The sequence below is a fragment of the Protopterus annectens genome, chromosome 12.part0, assembly GCF_019279795.1.
Source record: "Protopterus annectens isolate FY-2018-M chromosome 12.part0, PAN1.0, whole genome shotgun sequence".
NCBI lineage: Eukaryota > Metazoa > Chordata > Ceratodontiformes > Protopteridae > Protopterus > Protopterus annectens.
In genome coordinates, this window is record NC_056746.1 from 90708698 (window position 1) to 90730758 (window position 22061).

General features: G+C 41.9%; 1 protein-coding gene across 2 annotated transcripts in view; it reads left to right on the plus strand.

Moving 5' to 3' along the window:
* Positions 1-22061, plus strand: part of CARD11 (caspase recruitment domain family member 11) — a 2459919-nt gene that overhangs the window by 2298527 nt on the left and 139331 nt on the right. For both annotated transcript variants that reach the window (XM_044089102.1, XM_044089103.1), the window contains 2 exons: positions 14370-14499; positions 14828-15004. In XM_044089102.1, coding sequence (XP_043945037.1) covers positions 14370-14499; positions 14828-15004 — 307 coding nt within the window. The remainder of the gene's footprint in view (positions 1-14369; positions 14500-14827; positions 15005-22061) is intronic.

Genomic DNA, 22061 nt, shown 5'->3' on the forward strand with positions numbered 1-22061 from the left:
TACCACACTACGGACATATTGTCCATCTGGATTGCTATCGTTCCCAAGGGAAGAGAGTCTTAAAGGGCTTGCAACGCTAAAAGCACTGCTCTCATCTCTAGAACATTTATGTGCAAGTGGCATTCGTCTGGTTGCCATGTGCCCTGGACAGTTCTGCCCTGATAATGCCCCCCCCACCCGATCAGGGAGGCGTCCGTTGTCAGAGTAGCAACCGGAGGGGAAGGAACAAAGGGTCTTCCCAATAAGAGCTGAGGGGAAGACATCCACCACAGAAGATGATTTCTGCATGTTTGCGTGATTATAATGGTGTGAGACATTGGAAGTTGCTGGTACGACCATTGCGTGAAGAGCATCCATTGAAGGATTCTCATGTGGAATCTGGCTAATGGAAGCAGAGGTATGACAGCCGCCATAATCCCCAACACTTTCAGAACTAACCTGGCTTTGATTCTGTTGCTGCTGAAGAGGAGCGAGACCATTTTGTGTATGTCTGTTATTCTCTGATCTGTTAGTCTCGAGACATGTTGATTGTGTCTAGATTTGCCTATGAAGGTAATAGTACGACAAGGCGACAAAACAGACTTTTCGAAATTTATTGAAATGCCTAAATTTCGACAAGTGCGAAAGGTGTAGTCCCTGGCCATTAGAAGAAGATGCTTGGTGGGGCATGTATGGAGCCACTCGTCCAAATATGGAAACACCTGGAATCCTTGTCGTCTCAGGTGAGAAGCTACCACTGCCATGCATTTGGTAAACACCGGGGCAGTGGTGAGACCAAAGGGCAGGGCCCTGAATTGAAAATGACTGGTTCCCAGCCTGAAGCGGAGGAATCTTCTGGAGCGTCTTTTCATTTTTATGTGATAGTACGCATCCTGAAGATCTATAGAGCACATCCAGCTTCCCTTTCCCAAAAGGGAAGGATGGACTGCAGCGTGACCATCCGAAATCTTGTTTTCTTGACTGACTTGTTCAAGATACTGAGATCCAAAATTGGTCTCCAGTCCCCTGTTTTCTTTGGAACTAAAAGAACCTGGAGTAGATTCCGGATCCTTGCTGGTCTGCTGGAACTGGCTGAATTGCTCTTTTGCAAGCAGCTTTGAAATTTCCAAAGCTGCAAGATCCCTTTGAGCGGGTGGAACATCTGGAAGGGATTTTTTGATTGGTTTGGAATGCGAAGAAGGGAATGGAATAGCCCTCGAAATGATGGACTGTACCCATTTGTCTTGAGTCAGGGATAGCCAGGCTTTTGGGTACAGTGACAATCTTCCCCCGACTGCCTCCGAAGGTAGGCAGTCGGGCAACACCTCAGGGATGCTGAAAGGGCTTATCAGAGAAGACTTCCCGATTGCCCTGGTTCTGCGGACCCCCCCTGCCTCTAGGGCGACGTCTACCATTGTTGTTCCCCCCTCTGGCGGGGAACCGACTTTGTGCGTCAGGCGAAGTCCCTTGAGATTGTTTACGGAACCACATTTTCCCACTTTTCTGGCCTTTGGGACTTTTCTGGCCTTTGGGGTAAGGCCTAGAAGGAGTAGAAAAACGGACTCCGACGGCAGAAAGAGTCTTGCCATCTGTCTCGCACCTAGTCAAGGTTTCTTTCACTTGAGGACCAAAAAGAGATGATCCATCAAACGGGGAATTAGTGAAAGACGTTTTAAAGGGGTCCGCAAAGTTGCATAACCGCATCCAGGCGTGCCTGTGTAAGGCCACACCTGTCCCTGCGGCCCTGCTCGCTCCATCAGCCGCATAAGAAAGGAGGCGCATGGAGGAGTTAGCTATGGAGTTCAGGGTAGCCAGCTGAGTGTTCATCTTGTCCTGAAAACCCGCAGCTGTAGGATCCTTCAACATATCACTCGCTTCCTTGATCAAGTCCCTTTGAAGATGAGTAAAATGGCATAGGTAGTTCAGCGAATGCATTGCAAAGGTCGCTGACGAGAACATCTGCTTCCCGTACCTGTCCATAGACATGGATTCCTTGTTAGGTGGATGGACAGGCACTGAAAGATCAGCTAGTTCCTTCTTGGTGGCAGCAGCTACCACCATAGCATCCACAGAAACACCTTTTGTGAGAAATTGCTTGTCAGTTGGTGCTGTTATAAATTTGGAGGGTCTCCTGGGGGTAGGGTCCACTGAATCAGGAGCCGTCCAGGCCTTCTTTGCAACCACCTGCATGAGGGGATCAAAGGGGGGGGACACCCAGGAGGTGGAAGGGCGAGAGCCAAACGCCTCAAGATACACAGATTCATCCTCCGAAGGGTTAAGGGCTGGCCAATTTCCCCTCTGTTTCAGGATCTCTAGAATGTCTGCGAAAGAGACATCTTCAGAAGGGGAACGGGGAACCCTCGAATCCTCTAAATCTGTGTCAGAGGTGACAGACTCAGGTGAGTCTAAGTGCTTCCTCTTACACTTTCTCTTCCTAGGGGCTCCCCTGCCAATTCAGGAGAGGCCTCGAAGAGGATGAGATCCCACAGGGGATTCTTGAGGAGCTTGCTCTCTGCGGTCTGGGATGAGGGAGTGAGTCGACATAACCAAAGGCACCGAAGTGGGGGGGCGGACGGAGCCGACTGTGGAGTCGAACAAGGTTCCAACACACTCCGCATGACCTCGAATGCACCCCTGTCAGGCAGAGCCAGAGGTCCCCGCTCCGAGAAGCTGAGAACCTCCCTCGGCACCGACAGAGATGGCTCCGAGGCCGATGTCGGAGCCGAACTCACCAGCCGAAGCACCGAGGGAGGGGGGTCGGACAAGGGTCCGATGCCACTCACCCCCTCGGAGCCGACGAGGGAAGCCCGGAGCCGACGACGGAGCCGAAGACAAATGTATCGGCTCTGACGCTACCACAGTCTCGGTTCCGAGACGCCCCGGCTCCGAGCTCAAAGGAGTCGGAGGAGGAATATTAATTGGAACAAGCTGAGGCATCGACTGATGAGTCGGACTCTGGAGCATTTGGGCCAGTGCCTCGGACTTCAAAAGTCTACTCACTACCCTCTGGAGGTCGTGATCTGAGAGCCTCGATGACCTGGAGGAGTGAGATCTATGGCTCCTTTCAGACAGCAGGGGAGACGCTGGAGCCGAATGAACGGAGCCAAGGGACGGTGACCTCGATCTCTTTCTAGATGTCGGCTCCGATGGTATGATCGGAGCCGACCCATGACTCTAATGCCTCGGCTCCGGCCGGAGCCGAGGAAACCACTGAAACAGCAGTCACAGACTCATCGGCTCCAGCCGGAGCCGATGAAGCAGTAGGCTTCAAAGCCTTAGGCCTCGACTCTGAAGCTGGAGCCGAGGTCTTAGAAGCCTTAGAAGGTTTCCCAGAAGACACAGGAAGGGAACCTTCAGGCTTAATTAAACCCCTCAAAATGAGTTTATTTTTTATCTCCTGCAGGACTCTAGGGCTGAAGCCATGGCATACAGCACAAGAGTCCTGCAGGTGTAAAGGTCCCAGGCAGTACACACAAGAAGTGTGACCGTCTGTCAGAGACATTTTCTGACAGCACGAGTCACACTTCTTGAAGCCTGAGACCTTTGTATCCTTGGACATACTCAAGGAACCTGAAGTGTAATCACACACAAAAACACACACACACAGATTACACTGATAGGATTAAAAGGGAATTATTTAAAAACTAAAGGTAAGTTAATAAAAGCCCCTAAGTAAACACACACACACCCTAAGGAAAGGGAGGAAGGGCCCGAAGGCCTTAGGGAAGAACTATATGTTCTTTATAAAAGGAGGGGGCTGGAACTAAGGTAGTAAGGGATAAGTAAGTCCACTACACTAAGGGGGAAGAAAATTACACTAAACTAGTCTAAGTTAAAGAATTTAAACTATTCTAACTTTCACTAACCTGGAGCCGGTAGAAAACACACCTCGATCGCTGTAGCGGCAAACGAGATCTGAGGTAACTCACGCCTAGCATTGTGGGATATAGGGGGAGCCTCGAGCCGGAGGAACCAACTCTCGAGCTTTTAGAGTGGCCGAGTCGGAGCCGAGGATCGGCTCCGAACCCATCCAGCAAGAATGAAGGCGAGATAGACAACTTAACATCCTACATTATGTAAAATTTAAAATAAATACTTGTATGTATATAAAATATACATGTGTAGACAAACACATGTAATAAATGAAAAATGCTCGCAAAAAAAACAAGAGCTAAGCAATCGGCTATTGCACACCCCTATACTAATCTCAGATAACTAAGGTTAAAGGGGGAAAAATATAGTTATAGAAGTTTTTTTTTGTGTTTTGTGACCTGGTTCCTTTTCTCCGTGGTCAGCCTGTACTGATCCCATCTTTCCCACTTTCTGCTATGTACCTGGAAATGGCTTTTCCCCTCTCATTGCCTATTCTGCCCAAGTGTGCCTTTGGTGCCCTCACCATCCTTGCTGCCTTTCTGTTCTGCCGTCTTTTCCTTGATCTTTAGTCTCAGTTTGTTATGCAACTACAATAGATTTTTCTAGCTTTTCCTTTTGTGTTTGGGTCTTTCTAGCTTTCCTTTTATCTTTCTTTCCTACACCCTCTGTGTAGACCTTAGTATTCTACCTTTGACTCATTAACATGACTTATTAACTCACTAAGCTTACCCGAAGTCCAAACTCATCTTCTACCTTCTCTCCCAGCTTAGTATAATCTATTTCTCCAAACACCCACTTACCATTATCTTCATATACATACAGTTATTACCCAGTTTAAACCAGATATTGACATAATCACATGTGATTAGCAATGCTTCACCTGGACATTTTGACCCCCCCCCCCACATACCACACCACCATTTTGATTACGATGATATTCAAAGCTCTGTAATTTCTGGTACAGTTCTCATCATGTTGGCTGAACCCTGCATAGTCCAATATCTCAGTCTCTTCCTACTCCTTCTGGACCTTAGAGCTCAGAATCCCACAGTCTGTTCTTAATAGTTTTAAATATCCATATGAGAATAATCTTCTCCCTTCTACCTCGTATCTTTATTATCTGCTACAAGTTCTTGCACACCTCCATTAACATTTCTAGGGTCTTTATACATAATGACTAGATTTGCATTTACCCCTCCTACTTCATTAACTGCTAGGGTGCCTGCCCCAGGTTCTGACCCTGCCCACTTTCTTTTGGTCTTACATCACATCTGATACCAGTCTTGTAGCTTGATGATTTGCCTACATTCTTCCCAGTCTGTGCAATTCCAAGTCCCACCACTGTTATCACTGACTCATATTTTTTTTTATGAAGACAGCAGTTCCCACCTTCATCACAGTAAGCTGTGTTCTAAGTCATTTCTTTGCTGTATTCCCTGCCAGGTTTTTCTCTCTTTTGTTTATACTAACAAGATCACCTTCTGCGATGCCCTTTCCCCATTTCCATCTTACTTCTCAGTATAATCATACACCTTTAAATTAACACTGTAACACAACTCTGAGCACCAATGTCCCTTTTGTGCTGTCCATTGCATGGATGTCTTCTATTCTCTCTACTTTGTCTCGCTCAGCCATCCACCTCCTAATCCCTAGCCTGTCTCTCCTGTTTACTATCACAGCCCATCTCTAATCTCTGTCATCATCTCCTTCATCACTGCGCTGGCTGCTGGCACTGATAGCAATTCTGAAAATGGCACCTCAGCATGGCAGCTCCCTTATCACTCAGTCCTCACCATATACAACTCGGATGTATTCCTCTGACAAGTCATTGGTGTTTATCTGAACCACAGAATTGCATCTGCCCAATCCACCTTTGTGACAACATGGTCACCTTCCTCCATGGGCTTATCTACAACCCACTGAGGGAAATTTGGTTAGGTTCTAATTTTCTGAGAGAGTTTTTACAGTGTTACTGTTACCCAAGTTTGTTCAAAAGTGTTGCCTGTGAGTTTCTATGTGGCGTGGCCTGACTGTGTTTGTGAGAGGCTACTATGCATTGTTTTGGGGATTTTCAGTATTCTGTAATGTTCTGCAAGTGTGAAGTTACACAAACAAGTTTTGGAATTTGCAAGGTGGGTTGACCTCTGCAAAACCACTGTTTGTTAATGTCAGTTTGCCTTCCCAATCCCTTGTGCTCCAGTGACTGGGTGATGAACTCTTCTGTGCTAATATTTCATAGGGGAATCCCTGCCATAACTTATAATTCAGTGTAAGCCTGCCTGCCTTATTTCTCTTGCCAAAACTTTTATTTTCCTTAAGACTGAGTCTTCACTTCCCAGAATCCTATTCTGTTTCTTTACATTTTGCCTCTCATATTCACCGTATCAGTACCTGCCTATCTGCAAATTTTCACGCTCCACTTTCAGTACTGCGGGCTCCCTCCCTTACATGGACCTGGTCTACAAGTCTTCTCTTGCAAACTTATGCTCATTCCCACTCTCCCCTTGTCCCTTAAATGTTATGCCCACCACCACCTCCAGCTCCTGTATTCTCCCTTCAAGCTCCATAATTCTCCCCCATTCTCTATCATAACAAACATCCTTGACCCAAACTCTTGCATCTTAGCTTGAGAATGGCACACCATTATTTATATATATTGTGTGTATGTATAAAGATATATATATATATATATATATATATATGGGTTCCGTTCAGAATTTCAAAGCTCAAAACTTCAAATCCTGAACAGAGATCGGCATACAGCACAGACCGGGAGATTTCCCTTGTCCTCGGAGTTGGTATATTTAAGTTGCGTGGGGTATGTGGGACGAAGGGGGGCTTGCCCCCCTGCATAAACATTTTAGTGTGTTGGGTGGTGTTTGGGGGAGGTTCACAATTTCGATTTTCCAAGATCTCGAGATTCTGAACTCAATATTCTGAAACTCGAGATTTTGGGATTTCTAAATTTCGTAGTGAATATATATATATATAAATATATATAAAGGGTCTACTTCAGAAGACTGAATCCCAAAAGCCTGAAAATTCAAAATACTGAATGATGGAATTGTGATCTTGGAGTTGGTGTGTGTGTGTGTGTGTGTGTGTGTATGTATGTATATATATATATATATATATATATATATATATATATATATATATATATATAGTTAGCAGGGGGTGTAGTGGCACAGCCCCCTCACATGAGGGGTGCAGGGGGGCTTGTCCCTCCATTAAAAATGTCTTCAGTATTTTGAATTTGCAGTCCTTATTCAGCTGCTTTTACAGTACTTGTGTTTCCTCCTCCTCCTACTCTATTACTTCATCTTGCTTTTTCGGCTACTTGTTCTCAAAAGTGTTCAACTGCATCTTTTCTGCTACACTTATTAATGCTTGTTTTCAGCCTGTTTAAATTGTAAGTGTTATTCTAAGCCTCTTAGTTTTTCTTTAAGCACTTGGGCTTTAGGCCTTTGCTCTCCCTGGCCTCTCTCCTCAGATTGACAAATATGGATGGACAGTTTCCTATGGTTTTTCCTGCCAGGCTGGTTGATATGGGCATCCTGAGACAGTATAGCAACTGCCTCATGTACATGGACAACCATCTACTACTACCACCAAGGAACACAATTTGTGAGACATGCAACTCCACAACCCTCCACATCACATACCTCGCATAGTCCACACACCTGTGTCTCACAACCACTAAGGCCTTACCATAAACCCAACATATTAGTCATTGGAGACTCCATTGTGAGACACACAGATGTGCCTCTCACCAGTCTGGATAAGAAGATAGTCACAGTTAGTTGTTTCTCAGGTGCCAGAATCCACCATATCACACACCCACTCAAGTCTCTCAACAACAGGTACTGTTATGACTCTGTCATAGTCCATGTTGGCATGAATGACTTTTGATGCACCTCTCTGGACTATATGAAGAGAGACATCACTCCCTGAATATTTGTCCGAGGCAGGTATGTCCCTAGCCTTAAGCAGCATTTCACCATCACCCAGAATGATGCCTCAATACAAACAGAAAATGATTGACTTTAACAATCGGCTTAGTTTCTGGTGGTGTTCCAGGGGATACAGTAACTAACAGCCTGGGTAGATATGATTGACAGACCATGAAGCTTTGCTAGAGATGGTCTGCATCTGTCTCACCTGGACTTTAGCCTTCTGGCAAAGACCCTTGCCTCCCCCATAGTGCCTTTTTTAGAAAAAATCATGAGGACAATACTACCAACATAACAATTTCAACAACACGCAGATTAAAGGTCATGCTGCTAAATGCTAGGACTCTAAGCATAAAACTGTACTCATTGCAAGCATTCTTAAACCTGGAAGATGCTGACATTTGTTCAGTCACAACAACCTGGTTGCGGAGAGCACCCCAGCCTTACCTGGTTACTCATCCTATCATACATTCAGACTCCAAACTCTGGGCAGCAAAGCCAAAGGAGGTGGAGTTTCAATATATGCATATTAAAGACACACACACCTCTGGGCTGGTCAAACAGTATGACACACAGGAGACACTCCAGGTGCAGTTAACTGTTGACAAGATCCCTAGTCAAATCATAGCTAACTACAGGCCCCTAAATTTGACTCAAGATGCCCACTCCACTTATCTGGACCTCTTCGAGTCTATCAAGATTCAATCCTTTACCCTGATCCTGGGTGACTTTAACTACCTAACCATATATTGGAAAAACTACTCATGTCAGAACACAAATGCCCAGAGATTCCTCAATTTCATCAATGCAAATGCCTTGGAACAGCTAGTCAATAACCCCACAAGAGGTAATAATATCTTGGACTTGATATTAAACAACATGAGTAACCACTGCAGCACCCCTACAGTATCATCCTTCCTGGTAAGATACAATCATAAAGTGGTCACTTTCAAAGTCACCATCTCCCCTGACCCCACTCGAGCTAAGATCAGACATAAAAACTTCTCCAAAGCTGATTACAGTCTCCTGAGGGATGGTATAAACAGCTTCACAGCCCCCTCCCCCTCTGTAGGAACTGGCACCAATGTCCAGATTTACACCAAAGTACCATACAAGCATTTATATAGATGAATTGACTCAGGATTACCCGAAAGGACAAAATCATCCTCTGCAAGGAAGAGTAAACATGTCTGGTGGACATCTGCAATAAATAAACTATATAACAAAAGGAAAACATTACTGTCCAGGACCAAGAGGGAACAGGTACCCAACTGGAAGCAGTCTCTCCTTAGCCTGAATAAGCAAATAAGAGCACTAGTGAAAGCCTCTAAAGCCAACTTTGAGTCTAAATTGGCCATATCTACTAGAGGCAGTCATAAGGCTGTCTTTGCATATGCCCACAATCTCAAAGGAAGCATCCAGGTCTGTTCAGAACTGGTGGTCAAGGACACCACACACACAAATGCTGTAGATATAGCCAACTTGCTGGCTGACAAATTCAGTGAAAACTTCACCCCTTTGTCCCACCCCATCAGTAAATCAGGACATCCCCAGTACTTGCCCCCCTCCCCTTATCTCTAGGGAACAGGTCATCACTGCCCTCTCAAAGGCAAAAAATGCAGACTCCGTGGGACCCAATATCATCCCATGCTGCATCCTACATGAACTTGCAGCACAATTAGGCACCGTATTGAACCAAAGCCTGAGTACAGGCTTTATCCCAGCCGAGTGGAGAACAGCCACAGTCATCCCTTTTCACAAAGGTGGAGCGTCCACTGATCCAGAAAATTATAGACTCATCAGCCTAACTACCTGAATATATCATGGACCTCATTAACAGGGACATTGGCAACCTCCTAACACTCGACCCCACACGGTTTGGCTTTATCAAGGGGAGGTCATGTCTGTTAAATCTGGTTGACTTCTTTGAGAGAGTCACCAAAGCAATGGATGAGGGGAGGACAGTGCACATTGCGTACTTTGACCTGGCCAAAGCCTTCGACACTATTCCTCACTCAGGCATAACAGATAAACTGTCTCAGCTAGGCATCAATCCATATGTTACCACATGGGTAGCAAACTGGCTCACTGATGGAACTCACGTAGTCAGAATTGGGGAAGCCACCTCAAGCAGTAGACCCATAATGAGTGATGTAACCCTGGGATTGCTCTTGGGGCATCTGTTGTTTGGGATATATGTCTCTGAGGTGCAGACCAAAACCAGTCAGCTACAGCTAACCAAGGTTGCAGATAACTGCAAGCTGGGTGCTGTCATCAATTCCCCTAGTGATGTGGACATCCTCCCAGAGGGTCTCACCCAACCAAATGACTGGTGCTGGAAACATGGCCTCAAACTGAATGCCAAAAAATGCATCATCATCCTCTTTGGGGAGAGTGATGTCCCCACAAATTATCATATAAATAACAAGGTCTTAAACACACAATCAGTCATGATGGACTTGGGCACCCAGGTTGATAGAAAACTGACTTTTGACTACCATATTGCTTCCATTGTACGAAAAGCTTTTTACATGACCCATCTTATTAAGAAGGGTATCTCATTCAGGGACAAGGAGGTCATAAGATCCCTGTATTCTTCCCTTATAAGGCCCATTATTAAGTACAATGCCCCTTTCGGCATGTACCTCACAAAGCACATACAGTGGCTGGAGACACCACAGAGCTTCCTCACCAGGAAACTCCAGGGCCTCAAACAGCTACCATAGACAGATAGGCTAAAAGCCTTGTCCCTCTACTCAGTCTCATATAGACTCCTCAGAGATGACCTCTGTCTGGCATACAAAGCAATTTCAGACACCACCTTGATGGGACTGCTGCATATCCGCAAGTCAAGCTCCACTTGAGTAACCTGCACGCGTGACCTCAACCTGGTCTGTGACATCAGTCGGACTTGTTGGCAGGACAGATTTGTGTCCCAGAGACATCCCCCTTCTGTGGAATAAACTCCCTCTCCATGTCAAGCAGAGTCCCTCATTAACCCTTTTTAAGCGCAACCTGGATAACTGGATGGGGAACAGAAAATACACCCCTGGGATTCCACCTGTGTCCCTGCCGGACAGGGGCATTGGGTGCTAACTTGTTGGAACATGGGCTAATTCTTGGCTAAGCTTGTAAGGGCCTCAGGGCCAATAGCCTAGTAACTTCCTTTGATCCTATGATCCTAGTGTTCAAGCACACATTAATTAGTTTTTAGTACAGTTGTGGAGCATTCCGAATGTTTTGAGACGATGTGACGTTTTATATTCCTGCCAGTCTTTTCATGCTTTTTCTCTATCCTGCATTCTACTCATTTGGATAGCCAAATTGCATTATTTGTTTTAGTGTCTTCGTTCTAACGGGTGCAAGGATATTTAAGATATTTAGGAAAGTTGTATTGAATTCATTCATAACATCATTGAAGGGGAGGAGTTTTAAGATGTTCCAGTTAATGTATGATAGGTTGCTAATGAATATTTCTGGGTTAAACCTAGACAAGTTTTGCATTGTTTTATAAGCATGCTGTTTGAGTGGATGTGTGAGATGCAGATATTTGTACATATATTACTGAGGTGATACACAGAAGTATAAAGAGTAAAACTTAATTGATAACATTTCATCATTTTCCCTAGAAAGCCATTTTCCAATTATAGATAATTAAAATATATCTTTTGTTTTAGTGTTTTCTGCATGATTTTATGTGTGTGGCAACCAGTGTGGGAACCTGCCATAATGCTGTTGTTTAGAACAGTGTGCCTTTATAGATCTTATGGGGGGGGGGTTATATTTTAAGACTGTTAGTAGCAACATGGGCCTTTATATTCTAGTTAGTGTTGGGGGGGTAAGACTATTTAAATGTTTATAATGACAATAATTCTTTTGTGGGCTTGCAAGTCCTACTGCTTAGAGTACTGAGGTAAGGTATTTGGGAGAGGATTACTGCATAGTATTACCCTTTGACCTGGAAGAAGGAACATTTCAGGTGACTTTAAAATGTTTAGCCATTTTTTTTTTCCGGGAAGGTGAGTTTTCTGAAATTTGCCTGTTATCTATGGGGAGGTGATTGCAATTAGAAGGAAACATTTTAGTAAAGCTTTTTTTCTGCAGCGGTGAGTGTGGGAAGGTCTTATTACAGTCAAAACATTATTCCTGTGACTCTTAAGAGGATAGGGGGAGAAGTTTATTTGTATCCTGTTTCCAAGAGAGGGGTAGAACTTGGTATTCTTGAAGGTAAAATTGGATAACAGAAGGACAAACTGAGCTATTTCTGTAGCCAGTGGTGCTACAGTTGCAGAGGTTGGTCATTGAATATACAGATATAAATACTAATAGGTGAGCAGAGGGAGATACTTGGTAGAGAGAAGAGTATTCAAGTATGGGAATAAAGACAATCTTAACTAGAACTAGCCTAGTTATCTTGTTTATGTGGTTAGAGACGGAGTGGGCAGTTGGAGCTGAGCCAAGTCTTTTGAATGACCCAAGTTGTTGTATGGCTTTGAATGACAAAGCTGGATACAGAGTTACTCCTAGCTGTCTGTACTTTCCCGATACAGTTGTGAGTACTGTGTTGGGTGTGATAATAGCTAATGTGGAGGATTTTATTAGTTTTTACTGTGTAACAAAAGGCATGGCTGCTATTTGGACCATTTAGAGTAAGTTAATTATGTGAGCTATTTGCAGAGATCTGCAAAGTCCTTTTGCAGCTTTGTTTTGTCAGTTAAAGAAAGAACACACAGATATACTTCCACCTCCCCCCGGAGAGAAGTGAGTAGGCTCCCCCCCTTTTGTCCTCTCTCACCCCATCCAGTTCCTGAAGTAGTGAGGCTATTAGTCAAGTTGGAGTCACCTATGTTGGAGTTGAGCTCCATTCTTCTACACTAGACAAGACAACCAGATTGCTTTAGTTACTGAATTTGCTTGATGGGTTTGTGCATTGATTGCTGATTTGACTGCCCTACAAAGCAGGTTTTCCTTTCACTGACAGGCAGGAATGTCGCACAACTCAGAATCCGGAAATGTTATTTACATTAATTAGGTTTAGCATACCATGTGCACTGACTCATCTTGGTGGGGGAAGTACCATATTACAAGGGAGTCATCAGTATGGAGTTCTGGATCCATTTCTGGATGGTGCATTTTTACAGTGGCATAACATAGGTTCATAGGTGTTTACTAGGCTAATGACCTCAGGGGATGTTTTGAAACCAAGCCATGTTTCCTTAGGTGAAAATCAAACCCTATACCTTGTGTCTGTAAGCTAAACACTTTAGCCATTGTGCCAATTAACCCCCATCATGTAAAATAAATCTGGAAAACAGCATCTGACACATGCAGGCTGTGTTTCAAAAACTCCGACGATTTATTTAAGAGCCTCATATGTATGTAAATGTGGAAACAAAGGTTAAGAGGGCATTTAGCATGCACTTGCATACAGCTCAAGGTGTATACGGGTATAAAAGAGGAGCACTTGTGAATTCTCTTACCTTAACTGATTCCATAACTTGACTTAATGATTTAAAATTATCTCATCTCCTGAGCAAGGCACTTCATTTTAGATCCTATTTGCACAACTCTTTCGCATCAGCATTGCAGAGCATTTTCCTTTCACATTATTTGATATTTACAATGTCTGGTGACTGATAATAATATAAATGTATGATGCACTTTTGGAGTCTTAAGTGTTTCAACTTCTTTCATAATTTTAGCAGTTTTCAACTGCACACACATATTCAATATAACAAATGTTTCCTTTGTCATGGCTAAGATGCTTCCCTCCCCCTCCAGGGCGTGTCTGATAACTGCGTAACAAAAATAAATAAAAATTCCTTCCCGTTTATTAATTTGTAATTTTTGTACAGTGTGACTTTGTGACAACAGTTCGTGTCAAAATGATTGATGCTCACTTTAAACACCTGGTGCTCACAATGACAATATTAAAGTGTCACAACCAAATATTGACAGTTTACCACATTAACTCAGGGTTTTGCACTGTTTTTTGTTGCACAGAAACTGAGTATGGTATTCTGCAGTTTTATACATTTACCATATTAAAACTACAGGTTGGACATTATTATACATTTCTCCAAAATCATCTTCTAGAAACACCAAGTAGCAATATATATATATATATATATATATATATATATAGGTGTGTGTATGTAGAAAATTAAGGGTGAAGATTATAAAAACATGAGCATTGTATTGACATGTTTACCCATATCAGTTGTTGTTAAATCTTCTTTAATGGCATATGCTATCAGTCCTGGTCTAATAGGCCCCAGTAGTCAAATGTTCATTTTCAGCCAAGGTAAGTCATCTTTGTACAGTAGCTTTTTTTTATTAATGAAGATGGTACACTTTACAATATATTTTATTTGCATTTTGTTTGTGTTTTACCAATTTCTTATATATTGACATATCAATTTTGCAATGCAGGCTAATTCAAAATTCAGTTTCTTCATGTTTCTTTACCCCTTTCTGTAATGTTAGCCACCATTGATGTCAATCATCTAAGAATAAAACATAAGGCGACACCTTGACATGCTTTTTTTTTCTTCCTTTTACTAGTTTGTTAGAACTGACAACAAATACAAGCGAATGAATAGCAATGAAAGGGTGCGGCTTGTTCCGGGGTCTTCCTTTAGTTTAACTCGATCTGCCTTTGAACTCTTCAAAGCATCTCCAGATAAACAAGAAGGTAACCTCATTCCAAATAGACGAAAATGTCCTGCATTTTCAAAATATTCCAAGATCTGATTAAGAGCAGTGTGTAAAACAGCCACAATTCTTAAATGGTTCAGTGACGGCCTTTGGTCATAACATCATACATCATTATATCAAGAGACAGCAAGTAAAAAGTTAACATTCAACCTGTCATTGTCTGCAGTGGAAAAAATCCCAGTGCTGTAGATTTTATGTTAGATATTTTGCAATGATTTCTTGACTGAAATGAATGTTGAGTATATCATTTTGCATACCACGTAGCCTGTTGGATATTTAAGTGACATGTGCTTCTTGTTTTTTAGATGTGGATTCAGAGAACCTCAGCAAAAGTCTTAATCTGATCCCTTATAGTTTGGTCCTTCCATATCAGTGTCAGCGCAAGAGACCTGTCCTTCTGTCTCCCACAGTGTTGGCCAAGTTTCTTGTACAGAAGCTTCTTAACTCAGGAGGTGCTATGGAATTTAACATGTGCAAACCAGGTTTGTTCTCACTGGATATCTGAAAGAATTATCATGGTATTTACTATGCAAAGCAGTTTTGCATGCAAACAGATCCATATAGATATAGTGTGTGTGGTTGGATGCTGTCATTAGAAAATGATTCTTGAAACATTTTATAAAAAAAAAGTAATTTGCAAACCTTGGGCTATTTTATTCATTTCCCCTTGACAAAAAGTTGTAGTGCATATCTGCCATCTATTGTACTATAGCAGTATGCCACATTTATAACAAATATTGTAGACAGAAAAACAATTTATTTATGAGCTGTGGTGCAGTATGCAAATTCTTGTGTTTGAATCTCATCAGTTTAACTTGCACTCAGTTTTACCATATGTAGTCACCTGTCCGCCTTAAGGTTCACGTCTTGTCAAATAGTGATTCAGCTTGTTATGATTGTGTTCATTCATTTTTTATCTTTCCAAAACCTGCTTTATCTTATACTGGGTAGAGGGAATTTGACATATGTATTGGGCATAACCTTAGAAATAGGCCTGGATGGCACACCATTCCATCCCAGCATGCACACTCACTTGCATGCCTAAACACTGTAGATAAGACTGAAGGTCATTGTTATGTGGGAGGAGGCATGAGGCCATGGTAAAAGTACATGCTGGCTACAGACAAAGCAAGCTGTCTGCAACTGAATTTGTGACCCAGCAACTGTGAGACACCACTGCTAACCATTATAGCACTGTGCTTTCACTGACCATATCATTTCCTTTTACAGTGTACCTTTCCCTGCACATTTAAACTACATTGTGCTTTTCAAATACATTCACTACAAGGTCATTAGAAGGGTGGTTGTAGTACAGCTTGGTACAATGGTCATAGAAATGTTTAGCAGCCTTTAGTATCAGAAAAAGTGACTGGGGGTAGGGAGAGATAGGGATGAAGTTTAGTAGTGAAGCAACTATAGATATAATATAACAAAGATAGCTGGCTAGCCAAATGCTACGTAGTATACTGATATGAAAGAAGTTTCAACACTTACATCGCACCTAATGATTAAGCTTTTTCTTAGATGGATACATGTAGAAGTTACGCATGACTGGGAGTTTGTCACTTCTCCTAGCAACCCATGGCAGAATATCCGTACTATCAGATGAGATATCAGTGTGTTCTTTTGTGCCACACACAAGCCTAACGAATTCATGGCCGTAATATGCCATGCTCTGAGTGTATGGCTTCTGTTGAATAGTTTCCATCTTTTCTGGATCTATTTTAATCAGTCTGGCAGCCTGCATATCTGAATTTTGAAGCTGTAGGGCCTCAGTGACAAAATGTTAAGGTCATACAATAGGTAACAGGGATCTGATAGAACTCAAACGTAGTTTTCCATTCTTATGGCATAATAGTTTACCCACTGTGCTTTAGAACCTTTTTTTCAAAGGCTATTGAAAATCATCTTTAATGTCATTTTAAGGTTTTGCATATTTATTTTCCTGTTATTGTAATACTTTAGTTTATTGCATTAATGTAATACACCCTGACGTGTTTTTTTCTGATAATGCAGCTGGAGGGCCAAGTCTTACTATACAATATTTAAAATGTGCTGTATCTTTAGATACCTAGTATTTTAGCAGCCCATCTGTAGTAAAGTGAGACAAGTCTACTAAAAAGCTTAGTCTTACTTCTATATATGATTGTTCTTGAACGAGTCTCATGTAATTGACTTTCTGGTTATTCAGAAGTTACTATCATTTGCCATGTGTTTCTTTTATATGACTGCATCAGGTATATAAAGACAAATGCTGATATTTTAGCTAGCACAAATAAAGGACAGATTATTCATTGCTATTCTAGGCTTCTTGCAGTTCTTCTGTTCATGATGTCTTACTTTATCTATCACATCTGGTTTTCCAAGTTATCTTCCTGATTATGCAGAATTGCTTTCAGCTTTTGTAATTCTCCCAAGTTGTGTCTGAAAGTAGATTTAGTTTTCGAATAAAATACTATATAAATTAAATAACTTCTTTAATGGAGGCATCAAGATTATGCAGTGAAAAGGTAGCTTTTGCAGACAGGCTTTCTGCTGTATGTTTGCCATCTGTGACGTAGCCTTTGAGAATGCTCAAGGTTACATGTAATAGGTATGTGAAAATCAATTTATGGGAAAAAAAATTGAAACTGCCTACATATAAAAATCAGGTCAGCTGCTAATTTCTGATTTTATAACACAATAAAATTGTCACCATTAACATTTGTTAGATACACCTTGACTATTATTGTAGGTGTTTATAGGGTCTTGACATTGTGTGAATTATGATATCTTTATCTGAGCTGAAAAGTTTTAACTATCTCCAATTTAAAAGTCAGATTTATAAATCAGAATAAGTAAATGAATACAAGTTTGCAACAAAAATGTCAAATGCTGCAAAATCCTGAAAGAGTAAAATCTCAATATAACACTAAATGGAGTTATTGTGGTATTTAGTTGTATAGTTTTCATAGTGCTTCACTGTTGTGCTGTAGTAGTGGTCCCTTTCACTTTCTCAATAGTTCTCAAGGTCGAACAGCTAACTAGTGAATTGAAATTATCAACTTTCAAAACACAGACTGCAGGTATATGAACAGGGGATCACTAAGGAATACCGAAATTCCACAATCCCGAAATTCTGAATCCCGAGGACCAGAATCTCGAGATTGTGGAATCTCAAACGTAATGAATGGGGATTGACGTACAGTGCGGAACGGGAACTTTGCTGTTCACTCCACTGTAGTGCGATCTCGGAGTTGGTATATTTAAGTTGCTGGGGGGCTTGTCTAATGATTCCACACATCTTTTTTGTTTTAAAGTACTAGATCTTACACACACTAGTTTTAGGGGGGGATGTGAGGGGTAGAACTGAGAGTAATGAATCTAAATGGATTGTTAGAGCAGATGTTTTTCCTGGACTGAATGAGAAAGTACCATTGAGACCTTTCCTGAAGTCCAGGAGATTGAAGTGATATGTATGACTGTGCTTTTTACATATATTATGAGAGCATTTTTATGAGAGGATTTATTGTTAATGTTGTGCAATTAGTATGAATTTATGCAGTTTTTTGTGCATCTCTATTGATGTTTTATGAGTGGTATAGGCGTTTTTATTTTGTATTTATTTTACTATGGTTAATGTATTTCAGAGTAAGCACTTTATTTATGTTGTGTACTATGACAGTTGCACTGTGCCTTTAATGGTTTATCTGTTTTTGCGCCTTTTTTGCCATATAAGGGTGTACAAGAGGGGGGGGGGTTCTTTTGTTCTTTTGGTCTGAAGAAGCCTATCCAGGTGAAAGCGCTTACCACGTCTCTTGTTTGTATCACAATAAATCCAAATTTTAAAGTTCATGAAGCAGCGGTTCTTTCAGCTTTGTTTCCTGCATTTTGTTTAGTACTGTTTACTGCCTGCATCGCTACTGTGCCTTTTATGTTAGTTTATCATACTAAATTAATTGATTACATAATATTCAAATTAGTAAAATTTCCTCAGAGTGTCAGCATAAACAGCTACTGTGTTGTAAAACCTGCTAGTAAAAACATGTAACAGTTACAAAGAAATAATTTACAACAATACGCAGTGCACTTGAAAGATTACTGCAGCTAAGATTAAAAACATTTTTTCAGTTTTTTATATAATATTCTTAACTAAAACTTTTTCCATAACCATGAAATCCATACCCTATGCACCAGTGCATAATTACCCAAAATAATATCCAGCTTTGAGTTTTAGTATGCTGGAAATTTAAACATTTTCATTTAAACCTGATAGCTGGGTGGCATTGGTCCTAAGTTGCCATTTAAGTTCTAAAAATTCTAAGAAGACATAACTTGGTCCCCCCTGCTCACCTGAGTTAACTTGCTCAATAATGCAAAACTTGAACTGGTGCGTAGGGTTGGATTTGATGTGCCTATATAGGGCATTGTTTTCATCTTTCATCTTGATGTATATGTGTTGACATATCCTTTGCCTGCATTTACATTTAGTTTTCCCTACATAGAATGCTGTGCAAAGTGTGGCTGTAGGTGTTTGGTTTATTCCTCATAAAATTTGTGGTTGTCTAGCAAATTGTTGAGAATTTTTGTCACTAAATTGCATACATTTGAGTTTTAGACTTTATATCCTTTAGAAAATAGACATTGATACAAATCCTGTTATTATAGCAAACTTCTCAGTTTATAAGAACAATACTCAAAATCTGTCCCTGATTATGAGCCGTTGCCCCCCCCCCCACCATTACTTTAGAATTTGTCCAGATTTTATGTGCTAACGGAGTGATAGGTAACCTTAAAGTTGAATGTGTCAGTTATGACATGCTCATGGGCATTGTTTCAGGTGGATGTCTCAACAATTGCAACTTGAATCTTTGTTCTAATATGCTAAATAAAACTTGCCTGTTTGCTAGGACCAGTTATTTTCTACTTACCTTGATCTTCTTTGAAAATCAGGATGTGTCCATCTTCTTTGAAGGAGGCTTTGGTTATCCTGAATCACAAAAACATCTCTGCATGTCATTCTGCTGGACAGCTATCATTGTGTCTGTCCTCAACTTTATTATAGAGGTTGTTCAGAAGGCGGGGTATGCACCACTGCTTTATTATAGAGGTTGTTCAGAAGGCGGGCTATGCACCACTGCTTTATTATAGAGGTTGTTCAGAAGGTGGGGTATGCACCACTGCTTTATTATAGAGGTTGCTCAGAAGGCGGGGTATGCACCACTGCTTTATTATAGAGGTTGCTCAGAAGGCGGGGTATGCACCACTGCTTTATTATAGAGGTTGTTCAGAAGGCGGGCTATGCACCACTGCTTTATTATAGAGGTTGTTCAGAAGGCGGGCTATGCACCACTGCTTTATTATAGAGGTTGCTCAGAAGGCGGGCTATGCACCACTGCTTTATTATAGAGGTTGCTCAGAAGGCGGGCTATGCACCACTGCCTTATTATAGAGGTTGCTCAGAAGGCGGGCTATGCACCACTGCTTTATTATAGAGGTTGTTCAGAAGGCGGGGTATACACCACTGCTTTATTATAGAGGTTGTTCAGAAGGCGGGGTATGCACCACTGCTTTATTATAGAGGTTGTTCAGAAGGCGGGGTATGCACCACTGCTTTATTATAGAGTTTGTTCAGAAGGCGGGGTATGCACCACTGCTTTATTATAGAGGTTGTTCAGAAGGCGGGCTATGCACCACTGCTTTATTATAGAGGTTGTTCAGAAGGCGGGCTATGCACCACTGCTTTATTATAGAGGTTGTTCAGAAGGCGGGCTATGCACCACTGCTTTATTATAGAGGTTGTTCAGAAGGTGGGCTATGCACCACTGCTTTATTATAGAGGTTGTTCAGAAGGCGGGCTATGCACCACTGCTTTATTATAGAGGTTGTTCAGAAGGCGGGCTATGCACCACTGCTTTATTATAGAGGTTGTTCAGAAGGCGGGCTATGCACCACTGCTTTATTATAGAGGTTGTTCAGAAGGTGGGCTATGCACCACTGCTTTATTATAGAGGTTGTTCAGAAGGCAGGGTATGCACCACTGTATTTATTATAGAGGTTGTTCAGAAGGCGGGGTATGCACCACTGCTTTATTATAGAGGTTGTTCAGAAGGCGGGGTATGCACCACTGTATTTATTATAGAGGTTGTACAGAAGGCGGGCTATGCACCACTGCTTTATTATAGAGGTTGTACAGAAGGCGGGCTATGCACCACTGCTTTATTATAGAGGTTGTTCAGAAGGCGGGCTATGCACCACTGCTTTATTATAGAGGTTGTTCAGAAGGCGGGGTATGCACCACTGCTTTATTATAGAGGTTGTTCAGAAGGTGGGGTATGCACCACTGCTTTATTATAGAGGTTGTTCAGAAGGCGGGGTATGCACCACTGCTTTATTATAGAGGTTGTTCAGAAGGCGGGGTATGCACCACTGCTTTATTATAGAGGTTGTTCAGAAGGCGGGCTATGCACCACTGCTTTATTATAGAGGTTGTTCATAAGGCGGGCTATGCACCACTGCTTTATTAAAGAGGTTGTTCAGAAGGCGGGCTATGCACCACTGCTTTATTATAGAGGTTGTTCAGAAGGCGGGCTATGCACCACTGCTTTATTATAGAGGTTGTTCAGTAGGCGGGCTATGCACCACTGCTTTATTATAGAGGTTGTTCAGAAGGCGGGCTATGCACCACTGCTTTATTATAGAGGTTGTTCAGAAGGCGGGCTATGCACCACTGCTTTATTATAGAGGTTGTTCAGAAGGCGGGGTATGCACCACTGCTTTATTATAGAGGTTGTTCAGAAGGTGGGGTATGCACCACTGCTTTATTATAGAAGTTGTTCAGAAGGCGGGCTATGCACCACTGCTTTACTATAGAGGTTGTTCAGAAGGCGGGCTATGCACCACTGCTTTACTATAGAGGTTGTTCAGAAGGCGGGCTATGCACCACTGCTTTATTATAGAGGTTGTTCAGAAGGTGGGGTATGCACCACTGCTTTATTATAGAGGTTGTTCAGAAGGCGGGGTATGCACCACTGCTTTATTATAGAGGTTGTTCAGAAGGCGGGGTATGCACCACTGTATTTATTTAGTGACTCATGACGTTAGAAAATGGGAAAAAAAAGCAGTCGAAGGATAATGACGACATAACAGATCCATGCAGGTGTACAAAAGACTAAGACTGTGTACACATACTGGTACTCATTTGCATAGTAAATAGCCTCCTGATGACAAGTGGAGAAAAAAACTATTCAATTTTTGGCCTTCTAGATTTCTCATTGTTTTAGTCACTTTGAATTATGCAACCCTGATTGAGTGACCACATGTGCTCTATGGGCTATATGGCACAGTCCTAAATAGTTTGTGCCCAGTTTGTTTACCAGTAGTCAGAGTGTGGTGTAAGTGCTAAAGTCCTCTGGCTTGTAACTGCTTGAGTGTGATGCACACAACTGCTCGACTTTCTTTCCTTTGTTATTCACACAGAGCATATTCAGTGCTGGCAAGGACAGATCTTTTCCATCAATATTTTGCTGATCATATTCAAGTATACATCTCCTTTCTTTT